This window comes from Cetorhinus maximus, chromosome 2 (assembly GCF_964194155.1).
Source record: "Cetorhinus maximus chromosome 2, sCetMax3.hap1.1, whole genome shotgun sequence".
Lineage (NCBI taxonomy): Eukaryota > Metazoa > Chordata > Chondrichthyes > Lamniformes > Cetorhinidae > Cetorhinus > Cetorhinus maximus.
Genome location: NC_135880.1, coordinates 105,833,235 through 105,853,015, shown reverse-complemented (window position 1 = coordinate 105,853,015; position 19,781 = coordinate 105,833,235). Strand labels below are relative to the sequence as shown.

The 19,781-nt window shown below is 43.9% G+C and overlaps 1 protein-coding gene across 2 annotated transcripts in view; it reads right to left on the bottom strand.

Annotated features, from left to right (window-relative positions):
* Positions 1–19,781, bottom strand: part of LOC144696457 (solute carrier family 28 member 3-like) — a 231,588-nt gene that overhangs the window by 46,502 nt on the left and 165,305 nt on the right. Inside the window, exons 7-8 of one of the 2 annotated variants that reach the window (XM_078567765.1) lie at positions 10,546–10,626; positions 8,267–8,347 (exon numbers count right to left, since the gene is read on the bottom strand). In XM_078567765.1, coding sequence (XP_078423891.1) covers positions 8,267–8,347; positions 10,546–10,626 — 162 coding nt within the window. The remainder of the gene's footprint in view (positions 1–8,266; positions 8,348–10,545; positions 10,627–19,781) is intronic. The other variant, XM_078567772.1, reaches the window with a different exon arrangement.

Genomic DNA, 19,781 nt, shown 5'->3' with positions numbered 1-19,781 from the left:
AATTTCCAGCAGCTTCTGATGCCTTAGAGAGTGCTAGCTCTGTACAGGGGTGCCCCTTAAACATGATGCCTGGATTATTGAAGGCCTAAGGTGACAGCGGGCGGGCAAATCAGAGGCTGCCCTGCCAGCAACCTGGCATATTTCCTAAGAATGCATTATTAATGAGGTGGGAATTGGGCAATACAGCATGAAAAACCGCCATTGTGGCCGGTGGGTAAAACGTCCTTTCTCCTGCTCACTACTGCACTTTGTACAAATCTGGGACGATTCCGTCCATAGTAGTAGAACTGGGCAATTATGCCTCTGAGTAGAATATAAACAAATACTAGCTTACGGCAGAAAGGCATTCAGATGAAGATCTCAACAGTCCTGTCATGAAAAGGGGGCTTCTAGTAGAATACCAAGCTCATAAGAAGAAAAAGTAAAGTATTTTTTAAAATATGTTGACAAGGATGGTAGCAGTCCAATATGGTAATTATCAGGAAGAAATACTCCAAAATGCTCCAGAACACAGATGCCTCCTGATGCATAACTCCATTGGTATAACGAAGACTGAAGGGCAGATTTTTCTCCATCTGTGCCCAGGCATAGCAAATGTCAGAAAATAGGGCAAGCTGGAGTACATGCCTGAAATGGAACCCATCTCATTTTTTTCTCATAGAAGATAGTCTGAGAATCCCATCATTACCACCAGAATAAGGGGTTCTTTGCCCATGGGCATACTTGTCAGTTGTCTTATTAGGAGAATTAAATTATTTTTTGTAACCAAATTTGTTTAATCTGCTGATGGATTCTGCAATGGGGTGGTGTTGGCAGTGTGGGAATGTCATGGATAGTTGGTAGGGGAGCTGGGGTGGTTGGAGCGAGAGGTCAAAGGAGAGAGCTGGAGGAGGCAAATCAGCTCTTAGAAGTGTGCAGGAGCATGGTCTTTGATACTTGAAGAGAAGCCTCAACAATGATTTTGAATCATAGAGGTTGTGAAGTAGAAGGGTGCAATTAAGTTCCTCTGAGTGATATGCAGTTGCAGTGTTCAGTGGGAACAGGAGTTGAGGAGGCATGGTGCTCAGGGGTGGGAACCAGGCAGAGGGCAAAATTCTATTACTCAAAACAGAGCTAATATGTATTTTAAATAATATTTTAAATAGGTTTCTCCACTGCTTGGGGAACCCTTTCAACAAATTATCTAACATTACAGGCAATGCCCACTCCATCTGCTGTGACCAACCCAACTCGATATGACCTAAAATTCTGAGAGCTTCTATACCTCAGAGTACCGAAAGGTGTGCTGAAAGTGCAAAAAAACTTTAATTTAGTTCCTAAAAAGTGGCTACTTGTGTTCCAATGAGGGAGGATATTCCATCCGTCATCAAGCTAGGTCAGCAGTGATAGCATGGAAATTGATCCCTGGAGAGAAACATCAGCAATTGGAAGGTGCAAAAACAAGACATGGCTATGGACATCAGGTAGGAGGTGTCTATCAGAGTCTCAAATCCTTGATACACCAGGCGACTGACCAAATTTAGGGCACCAGAAAATTTTGGCCATTGTAGTATAAGGGTGTTTGGGCAGAGCAAGGACTAACGTGGGACTGGAGAACGTACCACCCACATAGTGATGTAGTGAGTCACATAATGGTAGACTTTGTGTAGTAGAGTCTAGAGGAGCCAGCATGGAGACAGCACACATGCAGGGCTGTACCTTGGAGATGTATATAATTATGGGTTACTAATAAACGGTTATGTTCAACCATACAAGCCTCCAGACTTCTTAATGAGATACCAAACAACCTTACAACATGGTGGCTGTGAAGGATGGACCCCAAAATCCCAGAGAAGATGGGGCAGGAACCCATAATTTCAAAGTATGACAAAGTAAAGAAACTGTAGCCTGACCTGAAAGAAATGCACCTAAATTGAAGACACAGTTGGATATCTCCTAAAAAGAAGCTCCACTGCAGACATGGAGGCTGAAGGGCTCCTCCAGGACTAATGGAGGTCCAATGCCAGACCTGATTGAAGGCTGAGTCAAAAGACCTAGCTAAATCACAAAAAGCTGAGCAGAATTCAAAAAAAAGTAAAAATGGATGAAAGGCCGCAGAAGAATCCACTGTGCAGATGAAAAGCCAGATCAGATGAGACACAGAGGCAGAGTCAAAGGACCTAACGATATCACAAAATGCTGAGAAAAAATCAAAGTAAAACAAGAAAGCTGAAGAGTAATTCACTGTGCAGATGAAAACAAGAACCCGAGTGAACACAGTCAAGTGATTTAGCCAAATGACATGAAGGATGAGGAAAATACAGTAAAAAGGCAGAAATTACCTTTTTAAAATAGGCAGCAATCAGGATCAGCACATCCAGAGGCAACTGCAAGAAAGCTGCAGCAACAGGTCTACTGCAGGCACCTTAACATGTGATGGCGAAGCTTGACCGAATGAAATAAAAGTTTTTAAAACAGCAGACTGAGCTAAAAAAAAAATCTTCCAATTGATTCCCAGGCTTAAAAAAGCAAGTAGCTAGCTTTTTGTTTTAAAAGTTTCCTGCAGAGAGAATAAGGCCAGAATTTTCCGCACTCGTTGGTTCGGGCGTCATGGTGGGCATGAGCGGACAATATGGCGAGAAGGCCAAAAATCGGATTTACACTGTCGTGAAACCAGTTTGCGATCGTCTGCTCTGCCCATCAATGACAGGCTGCATTTCCTACTGCCGGACGTCGGGAAAGTCATTTTAATACATTAGCATATGCTCGTCAGAATCATCCCCGCACACTGGATCATCTGGGTATGTTGGCATGATTGGACAACGACGTGTTTCAATATTGTACATAAGTGATGTGCACCTGGCAAGCTGCACTTCACTTGGGACTTTGAGGCTTGCTTGCCTACTTTTCTTCAGGCAGCACTCATGGTCATTAGCGCCAGGCTTCGCAGGCAACACCACATCACTTTTAGGGGGGCTCATGGGCAGGTCTCTACCAACCGTACTAGCATTAAGGCGGGCGTGGCTTTTCAATGGCTGCAGGACAAGGGCTTGCTTGGGGAAGGGGGAGAAGTGGCCTCAGGCAATGAAAGGGGCTGCAAGGTGAAGGCTGTACTGGGGAAGGGGGGTATCCCAGGGTGTGTGGGGGGCACATGTTGATCTGTGTAAGTGACCTCAAGATGGTGAGGGCTGAGTAGGCTGTCTCCAGGGGAGATGAGGCTAGATGGAGATGTGAGGGTTTGAGTGAGAGAGAGTGGTGATGTCCTTTGAGCTGGCAGTGAGTGAGATGCCAGTGAATGTGTGATGGCCTTGTGAGTGTGAGAGTTTAGAGTGATGAGCTGGTTGCCTTACCCTGGCGGCATGGATGAGATCATTCATCCATTTTCTGCACTGGATGCCTGACCTCTTGTGTGCAGCACTGGCAGTGACCACCTCTGCCATCGCCTCCCAAGACGGAGTGGTTAGGCTGATGGGCCTCCTGCAGCCAGAGCGGGCTAGAGGACATCATGACAGGCCTCCACGGTGTCCAGAAGGTGTCCTAGGAATGCATCACTGAATTAGGGGCTGTACTCATCTTGGTTTTTGGGGTCACGTCTTTACCGGTGCCCTCCTGGGCTGTAAGCATTGAGAAGTGTGCACGCAGCTGCACTTTAAATATGGTGCCCTGCATGAGGAAGCGTAGAGGTGGGCAAATTGCACAACGTGGCGGGCAAATTGGAGGCCGTCCACCAGTGAGACGGCATGTTTCCTGTGGCTGCATAATTAATGAGGCAGGAATGGGGCGATATGGCACGAAAAGCCGCCATTGTGGCTGGTAGGTAAAACATCCTTTTTCCTGCCTGTTACTGCACTTAGTGCAAATGTGGGACGATTCCACTCTTAGTAAAAAAAAATGGCCCCATCAGCGTAACGGAAGCCTGTCAAAAGCTGACAAGCATGGGAAAATCAAAGAAAAAAGAATTGTGGAGCCGTCTTGAAGAGGAAAAAAAATTTAAAGAGCTACTCAAATAAATGGCCATGGATAATAATTTAATACTTCCAGACCAGACCCTGCATCACGCTGGGCGCCATTTTTAAAGTCCAGTCGCAAGCACACATCTCAGTGATTCCAGCTCACCACTGCTGAATGGAAGACATGACCCTGAAACTGAAGAATACTGCAGATCCCAGGTTCACCGATGCGTCTCTCGAGTGACTTTTGGATGCTGTGGAGGCCCGCCGGGATGTCCTCTAACCCCGTTCTGACTGCAGGATGGCCAGCAAGAGCACTAACCCGGCTTGGGAGGCAGTGGCCTGATAATGATACGCTGATGTATTACAATGAGGTTCCCGACGACTGATGGCGGGAAACGCAGCTCACCGTCGGAGGGCTGAGCAGACAATCACGATCTGACTTCCCGCCGTCGTGAAACTGATCGTGCCATATTATCCACTCACGCCACCTATCACGCCTGTGCCATCGGGCATGGAAAATTCTGCTCAAAGGGGCAAGTAGACCCTAGGGCAAGGAAGAGAGGAGACCCCAGGCCAAGGGAGACAGGAAGCCCCAAGCTGAGAGAGACAGGAGACCCCAGCCGAGAGAGACAGGAGACCCCAGCCAAGGGAGACAGTACTCAAGCAAAGTGCAAGATGGTGGCAGACCATGTCAGCGCAATGAAGTGGATAAGCCGAAGACTTTAGTGCAGAAGAAAGAGGCTGAGAAGCAGCCAAATAGCTTAAAAATAGAGCTTTTTGAAAATGGTGACACATTACCCAAAGTGCAACAGCAGGTGGTAATGCAAAGCAAGCAGATGGCTGTGAGTGAAGGAAAGGTATCTGAAGTAACCCAAAAGAAACAAAATCTGCAAAAAGAAAATGAAGGTATTCAACAGGAAAATGTTTGTATCAAAGTTGAGTCGGAAGAACTCAACCAGAACTCACCTGAACAGCATGTAGAAAATGTACTGAGAAAAGTTGCTGCCCTGAAAGACTCTTTGAAGAATCATTTCGTAACCCAGGAAAAACATGAGGAGCTAAAAAGAATGTTGAATGCTACTTCAGAAAAAGCTGCGCTGGAACTATCAGGAGCGGCAAAGCAATGCACTGAAGCGCAGCATGTGTTGGCAAGGAGTCAACAAGAATAAAACAGTTGAAAGAACAGCTGATTGTCCTTCAAAACAAATACAAAAGGAGTACATAACCCTTCAGCAGCATGAAGAAATGAAGGCTATCTTGAACAGCATAATAGAAGAACAGCACAAGAAACTCGAGGAGACTCTGTTAAATTACAAGAAAATGCAAGATGAAACAATTGAGCTTCACAAAAAAGGAAAACCTATTGAAGGACCTTCACATGCTACAATGATCCCTCAGGTCAAAGCTTGTTCCTCTGGAAAATTACAAAGAGAAGCAAAATGAATTTAATATTACTCTGAACGAACTGAAGAACCAGTTGGCACAGAAGATGCAGCAATGTTTTATATTCCAGAAAGTACAAGAAAGAGACTGAAGAGCTGAAGAGCGGGCTGAATGGAAAAGAGGAAGCATTGAAAGGAAAAGCCATAGAACTTTCCAAGCTGTGAGTGGATGAAGAAGCCATGCATAGCACGCTTACAGAACTGAAACAAGTTACAACTTCGCCAGAGGCAGACCTGGCCAACAGTAAAACCAAAATGAAGGACAAGGACAAAGCTTTGTGGCAAGCAAAGAAAGAAAAGGCAGAAATAAGATTGGAAAAAGGAAATCCAATGCTGAAGATCAAAGAACCAGAAGGAAAGGCACTGGATGCCTCAAACATACTAAGGACCATTCAGTTGTTAAAAAATGAAATGGCTGAAATGAAAATTAAGAACCTAGAATGTCAAGAAAAAGTTGAACAGCTGCAAGAGAAAGTAGAAGTTCTCACAAAGGAGCATGAAGAGTCTTAGAAACAACTAGCAGAAGTACAGTTAAAGAATATGAGCTTGAAAGATAGCACAGAGGAAATTAGGCTCTGCTAAGAAAAATCTGTTCAGTGTAGAGGACCAACTTTCACATACAGAAGATGAGTTTGACAAAATGTTGGAAATGAATTATGAAAAGAGCAATGAAATTCTTGAACTTCAATCTAATCTGAAAAAAATTAAGATGCACAGTTTGGAATAGCAAATCCAGACTTTGAAAGCAGAAAAAGAAAAATCTAAAAAACAGATTGATGATCTAACGAGTGAATTGAACGAGTCTAAGGGGCAGTCAGTGACCATGGAAGAAAGATTCTGAAAGAACCTGAATGTCCTGATTAAGTTGTTAAGCATGTATAAGAATTTTGCAGGTAACTCTGAAACAAAGACAACTGAGGTCACCAGAGTAGTTACTGAGCTAAATGAAAAAATTCACAGGCTTGAAAAAGGATTGGAAAATAAGAAAGTAAACAAATATTTGGCTAAAATTTTGAAACAAGTGGAAATGAAGGTACCAGTTATGAAATATCAACGTCCAACAAGAACATGGCGGACTCCATAGAAAAAGAAAATCCGAGTCCACTCTAGGAATAAATGGAGTGAGTACTGTCTCTGAAATGAATGGGACAAACCCATGGGGCAGAATTTTCTGCCTGTCGGGCGGGCGGGCGGGCGGGCCTGACCCAATCTCCGGCAGGCGGGGAGGCGATCCCCGCCGGAGAAGCGGGCCCCACCGGCATTTTACGTGGGCAAGCCAATTAAGACCCACCCAGCATGACGTCCGGCAGGAAGCGCTATGCGCTTTCTGTGCAGGCCGGGGGGTATTCCCCAAAAGCGAGAGTGCGCTCTTTCGCGCATGCGCACGAAAGAGCACACATCTCCCTGAGGCTAAGCGCTGCCTCAGGGAGATCGCTTACACTGTTATAAAGATTAAAAATAGAAAGAAAAAATCCCTAACATGTCCCCCTCATGTGACAATGTCACATGAGATGGGACATGTTCATAATCAACATAACAACTTTATTAAAAATTTAAAAACCCTGCATGAAACTTCACCCTGCCTGTGGATGAGGTTTCATGTTTTATCTGTTTGCCGCCGGGCTCCTGGTCTGCCTGCCAACCTTAAGGTTGGACGGGCAGGTACACTAAGTACTTTAATTGATCTGTCAATGGCCTCAATTGGCCATTGACAGGTCGGCGGGCCCGCAGCTGACTGCTGCGGGCCAGCCTTCCTGAAAATTTAAATGGACCGGGATGACATCAGGGGTTCCGCCCGACATCATCCTGCATCATTTTACGCGTTGGCGAGCGGGCCCTGCCCCCTGCTCGCCGACAGCAAAATTCTGCCCTTGGTGTCTGAATAAAGCAGAAGGGTTCTTGACAAGCAGAAAGTTAACTCGAAGGAGCACAAAAGGCGAACAAAATGGACACAACCAGTGCTGGAAACAAAGAATGCTACAATTTTATCACCAAATTGACAAAGTCAACCCAGAGCAAGCGAAACTATCATTCCTCCAAATGTGCCAAGAACAGGGAGGAGAAGGAGAAGGAGTAGCCAGTAAAGATTGTATTGTAAATATATTTGGGTAAGGACTTGGAGGGAGGTGTAGTATAAGGGTGTTTGGGCAGCGCAATGGCTAATGAGGGACTGGAGGACAGTACTGCCCACATAGTGATGTGGAAACTCACATGATGCTAGACTGTGTTTAATAGAGTCTGGAGGAAGCTAGCATGAAGACAGCACCCATGCAGGGCTGTACCTTGGAGATGTATAGAGTTATGAGTTACTAATAAGTGGTTTATGTTTAACCATACAAGCCACTCTAGGAATAAATGGCATGAACATTGCCTCTGGAAGGAGTGGGGCAAACCCTTGGTGTCCAAACAAAGCAGACGGGTTCTTGACAAACAGAAATTCAACTCGAGGGGGCACAAAAGGCGAACAAAATGGACACAACCAAGTGCCAGAAACACAGAGTTCTACAATGTTATCACCAAATTGACAAAGTCAACCCAAAGCACCGAACATCCTTACAACATTAGGGCACTAAAAAAGTTTGGCCATAAGCTTTATGCCTGCTCCTTTTCATATCTGAGAAGGGAAAGCGGCAAAGCCAGGAGGGAGGCCTAAGGCAGAGGCTGTATTTCCAACAAAATTTCAAGACACAAGGCCCTGTTGGGCGCAACCTGCACCAGGAGTGTGGAGAGGTTATACAGGCAGGATCAGGTCATTATAAATAGATTACAAATCAGGTGAGCTCTGTCTGCCTGGTTCCCAAATGGCAGAAGAAAATTTGACCTTGTAATGTGTAAATCTGGAAGATAACCAATCTTAACTCTACTAACCTTATCCATCTGAGTAGCACTCACCTGTCCCACAAATATGTTGCCTGCTGCCACCAATGACTCTGTGGGAGATGTATTCATGGAAATTTGCATCATCCAGCCAATCTGAACAATGGAAAAGAGCCTAAAGTATTTTCTCATGGAATATTGTTACAAAGAAAATTAAATACAGTAACATATTAAAATTATACTTTTTTGTAAATGAGTATCTTTTCAACATTGGAGAGGTTTTTGTGGCTAAGTTTAAAATTGACCTGTTATAATTGTTCTATCATTTGATAGAATATATATGATATATATAACTGAGATAACATTGTGCACATCAAAGCAATATTCTCGTTGTGATAATTAAATTACATTCCAGTTTTCAACCAAGATGGACACCAATATGTGACATTTAGAAATGAACTTCAATGCAATTAAGATACTTCATTAGAAGATAGTTGAAACAATCTGATAGGAAAACAATGTGACCAGAGTGTATCCAATAACCCTGAAAAACGATATGGATGTGTCACAAAGACTGGAAAGATACAAAACTAGCAAAACATGGTAACAGTCATTGAGGCTGGTGTCCTAGTGGGTAATGACTGTTATCAGGATCACCTAGAAGTAAAAGTGAATTCTCGACTGTTACTGTTTATTTTCCATTTGAAGTAGAGTGCCTGGTCATCCTTTTGATAGTATTTCTATTCAGTTAATTAAAATCATATATTTTTAATATTTAGGTCATTTCACATTTTTTGCATTGTCTCCTGAATGTCACAAACCTTTCTGTGATGAATGTTACACATACAGGCTGATTTTTGAATTTGGAGGTATTTTAAGGAAAAGTGATGATGACCTTTACCAAATCTGAGATAAAGAAAGCTATTTGAAAGATGAAGCATAATGATTCCAAACTAACGACCACAAAATGGGTAGATACTTGATATCTCCATCACTGGAGTAACACGTGCCATGATGTCTATTTTTAGTTGTTCCTTTAACATGGTAAGATTATATAATGGAAAGTTTCATTATACAATTCGTGGTATGGTTCCAAAGGGGATCTATCAGCATTAGAAAAATTGATCATTTTCATTCATGTAAGGTCACTGGAAGACACCAAGTGATGAATGTTACATAAAGCAGAGCGTGTTGCATTGCAGTTTTCGTAAACTTGCCATTGAAGAATTTTTTTTTTTTTTTTTTTGCTGTTTCCTGTTATTATGAGGCTGCTGAAGAATTAAATAAAGCTGCTCCCTATTTGTTTTAACAAATTTGAATTTTGATCTTCTTTGTCACATTTTTGTATAGCAGTATTGTGAAAGAATTCAAATCAAAATATAGGTCTAAAGTTCGTAAGGAATAAAATGACAGTATTTAGTAAATGGTTGGTACCTAGATTGGATTTGAAGATTGTATGGGCAGGGAGATGTTTTGGAGTGGGGGGAATAACAAATTCTGAGCTCTTAAGAAAGAATAAGTTAAGAGTTTAACTGTGGATTAGTCTTGACTTCAACGCAAATGGAATGTTAAGAAGTCGGAAACATGCCGAGGGCAGGATATTTGAAAGTTTTGAGGGAGTAAGAAAGGAAAGAAACAGGAACATTGATCAAATAGCAGAGCTCAAATTGCGCTTCCAGCACATTTCAAGCTACAACTCTTGCAAGACCATCAGATCCCAGGCAGAGAAAAAGGCAAAAGGAATTAAGGCACCAGGTTACTGTCACCTTACATTTCATAGGCATCCTTGAGATGGAATGGTGTGTTTGCACCTGAGGCTGACATATGTATAAAGTGGTCATGCAAATAAAATAAAAAGGGTTTAAGGGAAACTTTCAACTCATTTGTCTTTTGGTACAGCAGCCTATTAGTAAGTGAATCCAAAGGAAACAGGCACTAACCCTTGAGCCCAGCCCCATTTAGTCAAAGGGTCGGAGCAGTCCATTTACCACCATCCAGAAGTCAAGTGGTTTTGTTCCAGCAAGATGCCAATTAGAACAGAAGATATTTTTGCTGTTGTTTGTGAGAAACAATAAGACCCCTACAACCAGTGTTCATTCCCATGGTGCAAGCCTAAGGCCTCAACAGCAACTTGATTTACATCCCTTTCTGGGTGCAGGTCTCTATCAAGATCAGGCAGATATTCTTCTGAAAACCTCATTTATGGTTCTCCCAGTGTTGAGCTTATCTACATTGGTAAATGACCTGCCTTTGGTCCACACTAATGCTTATGATTTTAGTGTATTTTCCATTTGACCAATAGAGGGCAAATAATAACATTTTAAAATAATTAAAAAGTGTATTCACTTGCCTACCTTCAAAATGAACCACTGTAGGAACCCAAGATAATATAATATGGAAATTACTGTGCTGAAGAAAATTACTATTGGCAAAACCTAGCGATAAAGGAAATCAGAATTAGCTGTATTACACTTGAGCTGTGTTACACTTTGGTGTGTCGTGACTGCGGCAATTAGACCTGCTTCATTTGGGAATTCCAGCAATTACAGGTAACTTCAACCTTACAGACTACCTCAACAGAGTGTGAGAGTATTGGTCAGTTGAGGGAATCTTAAATTTCTTTCCAAAAATCTAATATTGTGTAGATTTAACATTATACTGTAAGTGCAGTTTAAATTCTAAGTCTTATCCAACAAGGGCCTAAACAGGGAGACAGAAGCTATCCATTGGCAGCAGCTGAAATAGTTAATTAAGGGACCTAGCTCTGTTCTGTACCTGGGCTCACTCCCTTTGTTTCAGGACATATCAATTCAGACATTCTCAATGCAACTAGCACTGAGTGCGACTTTAACAGTGTGTGAAAGTTTGGTGAGCTGACGAAGTTCGATGAGGAGGGGAGCGAGGTACCCCCTTTGTTTTTTCCTAGTTTTTCACCCTAAAGGAATTGGTTCTTGCTATACTAGAGGGAAGTATCTGTTTGGTAAGTATCTGGTAAGTGGATAGGCTATTCTATTCCTAAGGTTCAAAAGTATACAGGAATTTGTGGTAGGATTTGTAAAATATATAAAAGAAAATAAATAATTGAATAAATAATTAAGTAATTAATTAAATCACATAAAGATGGCAGGACAGATGATATGTCATGGCTGCAGCAAGTAGGAGCTCCTAGATGCCAGTGTGATCCAGGGAAAACATGTCTGCATTAAGTGTCTGCATCTTGAGGAACTTCGGTTCAGGGTCATTGAGCTGGAGGCTGAGCTGCAGATACTGTGTCACATCAGGGAGGGGGAAAGTTACTGGATACTTTGTACCAGGAGGCAGTCACACACCTTGAGTTGGTCAGTGGTCCGGGATTGGAGGGTGTGACTGCGAGTCATGCAAGTGTGGGGAACTAGCTTGAAGTGTTGGAGGAAAATCAGCCCCTGACTTTGCCCAAAAGGTATGTGGATGAGGAGAAGGACTGCAAGGTGGCTGAGCAGACTGATCATGGCACCATGGTGCTGGATGCCATTCAATAGACAGAAGTAAAAAGAAATGTGAAAGGAGAGCAAAAAAGATAGGAGACAGTATATGTCAGGGGGATAGATACTGTTCTCTGCAGCCATGATCGGGAGCTCCTAAAGTTGTGTTGCCTGCCAAGTGCCAGGGTTAAGGACATCTCCTCATGGCTGGAGAGGAACCTGGAGTGCGAGGGGGAGGATCCAGTTGTCATGGTCTGTGTGAGAACCAATAACATAGGTAGAACCAGGAATTATGTTCTGCTAGGAGCGTTTGAGGAGTTAGGGTCCAAATTAAAACGCAGAACATCAAAGGTAATCATCTCTGGATTGTTACCAGAACCACACGCAAACTGGCATAGGGTCAAGCAGATTAGGGAATTAAACACACGGCTCAAGGTGTGGGAAGACAAGGTTTGGATTCATGGGGCACTGGCAGCATTGCTCAAGGAAAAGGGAGCTGTTATATGGGAAAAGGCTCCTTTAAACCAGGCTGGGACCAGTGTCCTATCCAATAGTATAACTAGGGCTGTGTTCAGGGCTTTAAAATAACAGAGTGGTGGAAGGGAGTGTTAGAAATCCAAAGAGAAAGGTTGAGGCAATTGAACAATGTAGCGATGCGAGTAAAGGCAAGCAGAGTAGGACAGGAAGGAACAAAGAGTTTCACATAAACTTTGCACCAGCGAATAAGGTCATTGCAGAGAATAGAAGTAAAAAATGAAATTAAAGAGTCTTGATATGAATGCATGAAGCATCCGCAATAAGCTAGATGAACTAGCAGCACAAATAGAGGGAAATGGTTTAGATTTAATCATAATTACAGAAGCATAGTTGCAAGGTGATCAAGGTTGGAAAATAAATATTCCGTGGTATACAATATTTCAGAAAGATAGATGTAATGGCAAAGGAGGAGGGGTAGCCTTGATAGTAAAGGATGACATAAGGACATTGGTGAAAAAGGAGCTGGCCTCAGAAGCTCATGAGGTAGAATCAGTATGGGTGGAATTTAGGAATAGCTACAGTCAGAAAATGCTGGTGGGAGTAGTTGATAGACCTCCTAAGTAGTTACTGTATACCATTGGACAGAGCATTAAACAATGTAATAATTGTGGGAGAAATTAATCTTCATATAGACAGGACAAGAGTGGTCTAGAAGATGAGTTTGCAGAATGTTTTTGTGACAGTTTCCTGGAGCAATATGTTGCAGAACTGACTCGGGATAAAGTTATCTTCGGTCTAGTATTGCGAAATAAAGCAGGATTGATTAGTGATGTCATAGTAAAAGATCCTCTGGGAAATAGTGATCATAATATCACTGAATTCCATGTAAGTTGGAAAGTGACATACTCCAATCACAAACAAGAATCTTAAACTTAAACAAAGCCAATTACATAGGTATAAGGGGAGAACTGGCTAAGGTTGGTTGGGTAAATGGACTGAAAGGGTTAGGGTTAGGGTATGGAGGTAAATGAACAGTGGGAAACATTTAAAGAAACAATTCAAAATGTTCAACAAAATACATTCCATTGAGAAACAAAAATTCAGCAAGGAAGGCACACCCGCGTCTTACTCAGGACATTAGATATAAATATTAGATTAAAAGAAGCAGCTTATAATGTTGCAAAAAACAGTAGCAACTCTGAGGATGGGGAATGTTTTAGAAACGAGCAAAGGGCCACCAAAAGGTTGATAGAAAGGAGAAAAAATTGAGCATGAGAGTAAACTAGCTAGAAATATAAAACAGATTGCAAGAGATTTTATAGGTATATAAAAAGGAAGAGTAACAAAAGTAAACCTTAGTGCCTTACAAGCAGAGGCAGGAGACATTATCATGGGGAATGGGGAAATGGAAGAGGAATTGAATAAATAGTTTGTGTCTGTCTTCACACTAGAAGACACAGGTTGCATACCAGAAATAGAGGGTAACTTAGGGGCTAGAAAGAGAAAAGAAATTCTGGTAATTAATAACAGCCCTGACAAAATGTCGGAGAAACTTAAGGGACTAAAATCAGACAAATCCCTGAGACCTGATGGTCTACACCCTACGGTTCTAAAAGAGATAGCTGCAGAAAGATTGCATGTGCTATCTGTGATTTTCCAAAATTCCTTAGATTTGGGAACGGTCCCATTAGATTGAAAGTTGGCAAATGTAACATCACTTTTCAAGAAAGGAGCGAGAGAAAACAGGGAACTACAGATATGCTAACATCAGTCATTGAGAAAATGCTGGAATCTATTATTAAGTAACTCTTAACAATGCATTAGAAAGGTATAGTATGATTACTACAATTCAACATGGTTTTACAAAAGGCAAATCCTGTTTGACAAATTCGTTAGAGTTTTCTGACGATGTAACTAGTAGGGTAGATGAAAGGGAACCAGTAGATATAGTATATCTGTCTTTCAAAAAGGCATTCAATAAGGTGCCTTACAAGAGGTTAATGGGCAAGATAAGGACTCATGGAGTTGGGTGTAATATATTAGCATTGATAGAGGATTTGTTAAGGGATAGAAAGCAGAGAGTGGGCATAAACAGGGAATTTTCAAGTTGGCAGGCTGTGACTAGCGGAGTGCCACAAGAGGCATCAGATATTTACAAACTATATTAATGACTTAGATGAAGAGACAGAGAGTAATGTATCTGTTTGCTGATGATACAAAGTTAGGTACACAGATAAGCTGTGGGGAGGACACAGAGAGGCTGTGAAGAGATATAGACAGGTTAAGTGAGTGGGCAACAAGTTGGCAGGTGGAGTATAATGTGGGGAACTGTAAAGTCATCCACTTTAGTTGTAAGAATAGAAAAGCATAATATTTTTTAAAAGGTGTGAAAATGTTGCCATTCAAAGAGACTTGGGTGTGCTCATAAAAGGGACGCAGAAAATTAAAATGCAGGTACAGCAGGCAATTAGTAGGGAAATGGTATGTTGGCCTTTATTGGAAGGGGATTGGAGGACATGAATAAAGAAGTCTTGCTACAATTGTACAGGGCTTTGGTGAGACAACACGTGGAATACTGGGCGGAATTTTGCATGCCCACTGGCGTCGGGCTTCCTGGCGGGCATGAGCAGACAATATGGTGAGAAGGCCAAAAATCGGTTTCACGACATCGTGAAAGCAGTTTGCAATCGTCCACTCCACCAGTCAATGGTGGGCTGCCTTTCCTGCCGCCGAACATTGGGAACTTAATTTTAATATGCCTGCATATCATTATAAGCACTGCTTGCCGGAATCATCTCCCACATTGGATCATCCAGGCACGTCGGCCATACACTTGGCGAGCTGCACTTCGAGGGAGACTCGGAGGTGAGTACACACTAACATTGTGCAGTACTTCTGAGAATTGCCTGTTGGACTTCAAAGTTGAGGAGCCCCACATTCAGGCGGGGGCAGAGGCAAGTCACCTTTCCCTACCTGATGGACAGTGTGATGCTGAGGCAAGGGCTGCACTGCGGTTATGGCAAGTTGTGGGGGGTCAAGGGCTGCACTGCAGTTGGGGCGAGTTGGCAGGGAGGCAAGGGCTGTACTGCAGTTAGAGCAAGTTGCGGCGGGGGCAAGGGCTGCACTGCGGTTGATGGTAGTGCACAAGCACGTGCAGGGGATGGGGTAGGGAAGTGACCACGCATTAGGGGAACCTTATATAAAGTGACCATTACTCCGCAGCTGAGACAGTTCATGCACAGCCATATTGACATGCTTGGAGTCAAGCCTCTAGCTTATATGCCCACTCAAGCAATGCAGAGGTGTGAAAGTGCCACCAAATACTCCAGAGCTTTTCATCCCTTGGGCACGGACTGCAAATTAAATGAGCGTTTGAGTGGACTGCAAACAATTGGATGACTGGGCAAGTTGTACAATCTTTGTGAAAGCTGGCCATGAAGAGGTCACTGGTGGAGGCACTCACAGCCCCTTGCAATGTCATCATTCAGGTTTGGACCAGTTTCTCACATGGTTCAAGCTAGCAGCGCAACCTTGCAGTTCGGGTTAGGAGAATGCCTGTGCCTGAGCTGAGAGCACAACATGCAGTCCAGTGGGCAAAGTTGCCACAAATTAGTCAGGTGGTTTGAGGTGGAGGTGGAAAAGGTGTCGGGCAGCCATACAGCACACTAAAGTCTAGCCATCTAAGTTGTGGCCATCACTCTCTGGGATGCGTTACGGAGCCTTCAGACTTAACCAAGTGAGGTTCTTAGTACACACATGCTAACCCACGCATCTCTCTTTCATCCTGCAGTACAACATCAGGAGCATGGTGCCTGGTGCCCTAGCTGTAGGCCTCATGGCATTGAGTGCTGAGACAAAGGAGAAGAGAGTGACAGAAGTGCCTGGCTGGACAGAAGGAGGAGCAGCACCCTCAAGAAGAAGGGGCGGCTGGGGCTCCCATGCATGCCACTGAAGAGCCACAGGGGGCTGTCACTGGTCGGTGCCCAGCTAAACCCAGGGTCTATAGACGCCACTTGACAATTCTGCAGATGTCCGAGAACCAATGTCACCAAAGACTGCGCAAGTCCAGGGAACTGGTCGGTCACATCTACCACCTGCGCAAGATTTGGTGCCACGAAGACATGGAGGGCATCCACTTCCACTGCTGTGAAAGTGATTGCGGTGCTCAATTTCTATGCCAATGGGTCTTTTCAGGGCTCCACAGGTGACCTCGGTGGGACATCACAAGCCTCCATGCACAAATGCATCCATGGCCATATTCGCAAAAGCACACTACTTTGTGCATTTCGCCCGGGATCAGGAAAGCCAGAAAGCAAGAGAGCTGGGATTTGCACAGATCTCAGGTTTCCCACAGGTACAGGGTGCCATCAACTACACGCATGTGGCATTGATATCTCTGAGGCAACATGCGGTCAACTAAATCAACCTCAAGGGCTTCCACTCGCTGAATGTTCAGCTAGTGTGCACCCACCACAAATGCACCCTACAGGCCTGCGCACGGTTCCCAGGGAGTGTCCATGACTCCTACATTCTCAGTAGGTCTCAGTTCCCTGACATCTTCCAGGGTCCACAGAGGCAGGCGAGACAGGAAAGGAGGTAAAAGAGGAGGGGGTATCGCAATATTGATCAAGGAATCAATTACAGCAGTAAGGAGGGTTGACATCTTAGAAGGCTCCTCAAATGAAGCCATATGGGTAGAACTGAAAAACAAAAAAGGAGCAATCACATTGCTGGGAGTGTACTATAGGCCCCCAAAGAGTCAGAGAGAAATAGAAGAGCAGATATGTAGGCAAATTTCAGAGAAGTGTAAAAATAATTGGGTAGTAATAGTGGGGGATTTCAACTTCCCCAACATCAACTGGGTTAGCCATAGTGTGATAGGTTTAGAGGGAGAGGAATTCTTAAAATGCATCCAGGAGAGCTTTTTACGCCAGTACATAGAAGGTCCTACAAGAGAGGGGGCAGTCCTGAGCTAAATTTTAGGGAATGAAGCCGGACAAGTGGTAGAGGTATCAGTGAGGGAGCATTTTGCAGATAGTGATCATAATTCCGTTAGATTCAAGGTTGTTATGGAAAAGGACAAGGAAGGGCCAGAAATCAGAGTTCTAAATTGGGGGAAGGCTGATTTTAATAAGATCAGATATGATTTGGCCAGAGTGAACTGGGAGCAACGTCTTTTAGGTAAATTTCAGTCAGAGCAGTGGGATTCATTCAAGAAGGAAATAGGAAGAGTGCAGGGCCAACATATTCCAGTAAAGACAAAGGGTGGGACCAACAAATCCAGGGAACTCTGGATGTCGAGGGATGTACAGAATTGGATAAAGAGAAAAAGGGAGGCTTATGGCAGTTACCGAGGGCTCAAAACAGCGGAAGCCCTGGAGGAGTATAGAATGTGTAGGGGGGAACTTAAAAAGGAAATTAGGAGAGCAAAAAGAGGGCATCAAAAAACATTGGCAGGTAAAATAAAGGAAAATCCAAAGTTATTTTACAAGTACACTGAGAGTAAGAGGATAACTAGGGAAAGAGTAGGAGCTATTAAGGACCATAATGGTAATTTGTGTGTGGAGCCAGAAGACATAGGTAGGGTTCTAAATTAATACTTTGCATCAGTGTTCCCAAGTGAGAGGGACGACGTGGATATGGAAATCAGGCAGAAGGACTGTGATATAATTAAAGAAATTAGCATAGAAAGGGAGGAGGTTCCAAGTGGTCTGAGAGGCTTAAAAGTAGATAAATCTCCAGGCCTGGATGAAATGTATTCCAGGCTGTTGAGTGAGGCAAGGGAGTAGATAGCAGGGGCGCTAGCAATAATTTTCAATGCCTCTCTGGCCACAGGAAAGGTGCCAGAGGACTGGAGGACAGCCAATGTGGTACTGTAATTCAAGAAGGGCAGAAGGGATAAACCAGGCCAGTCAGTCTAACCTCAGTGGTGGGGGAACTATTGGAAGCAATTCTGAGGGACAGAAAGAATCTACACTTGGAGAGACAGGGATTAGTCAAGGACAGTCAGCATGGTTTTGTTAAGGGGAGGTCATGCCTGACCAATTTGACTGAATTTTTCGAAGAGGTGACCAGGTGTGTAGATGAGGGCAATGCATTTGACACAGTCTACTTGGACTTCAGCAAGGTTTTTGATAAGGTCCTGCATGAGAGACTGATAACAAAGGTAAGAGCCCATGGAATCCAAGGCAATTTGGCAAATTGGATCCAGAATTGGCTGAGTGGCAGGAAGCAGAGGGTGATGGTCAAGGGGTGTTTTTGTGACTGGATGCCTGTGTCCAGTGGGGTTCCACAGGGATCGGTGTTGGGTCCCTTGCTGTTTGTGGTATATATAAACGATTTAGACTTGAATGTAGGAAGTTCGCGGATGACACGAAAATTGGTGGGGTGGTAAATAGTGAGGACGATAGTCTTAGATTACAGGAGGATATAGACAGGCTGGTCAGATGGGCTGATCAGTGGCAAATGGAAATTAATCCAGATAGGTATTGGCCTAGATTATAGGCCAATAATCTGGCCTATTAATCCCAGATAGGCACGGGAATACACGATTAATGATAGGACCCTGGGAAGTACCGAGGATCGGGGGACCTTGGTGTGCATGTCCACCGGTCCCTTACGGTAGCGGGACAGGTAGATAAGGTGGTTAAGAAGGCATATGGGATACTTGCCTTTGTTAGCCGAGGCACAGAATAAAAGAGCAGGGAGGTTATGCTGGGACTGTATAAAAGGCTGTTTAGGCCACAGTTAGAGTATTGCGTGCAGTTCTGGAATCCGCATTATAGGAAGGATGTGATTGCATTAGAGAGAGTGCAGGGGAGATTTACCAGGATGTTGCCTGGGCTGGAGAGTTTTAATTATGAGGAGAGATTCGATACACTGGGATTATTTTCCCTGGAGCAGAGGAGATTGAGGGGGTACATGATTGAGATGTATAAAATTATGAGGGGCATAGGTAGGGTAGACAGGATGGAACTTTTCCCCTTGGTGGAGGGATCAATAGCCAGGACGCATAGATTTAAGGTAGGGGCAGGAGGTTTAGAGGGGATGTGAGGAAGAATTTTTTCACCCAGAGGGTGGTGGGAATCTGGAACTCACTGCCTGAAAGGGTGGTAGGGGCAGAAAACCTCATAACATTTAAGAAGTATTTGGATGTGCACTTGCGATGCCATGGCATAAAAGGCTATGGGCCTAGTGCTGGAAAATGGGATTAGAATAGTTAGGTACTTGTTTGACCGGCGCAGACTTGATGGGCTGAAGGGCCTTTTTCTGTGCTGTAGATTTCTATGGCTCTATGACTCTATGGCTGCAGGGTTGTCTCCTCGGGGACAAGGGCTACACGCAGAGGACATGGCTGATGACACCCATGCGGCAGTCTCAGACTGCAGCGAGGCATATGCTGCAACTTGCACCTTGGTGGAGCAAACCATCGGAATGTTGAAAATGAGGTTCCGGTGCCTGGACCGGTCTGGTGGAGCCCTGCAATATAGCCCACAGAGGGTATCACACATAATCGTCGCCTGCTGCGCCCTTCACAACCTGGCGCTGCAACGGGGAGAGGAGCTGGCTAAGGAGGAGATGCAGGAGCTGCAATTCTCTTCCGTTGAGGAGGACATCAATGGGGATGAGGAGGTCCTCGAAGGCAAGGATCA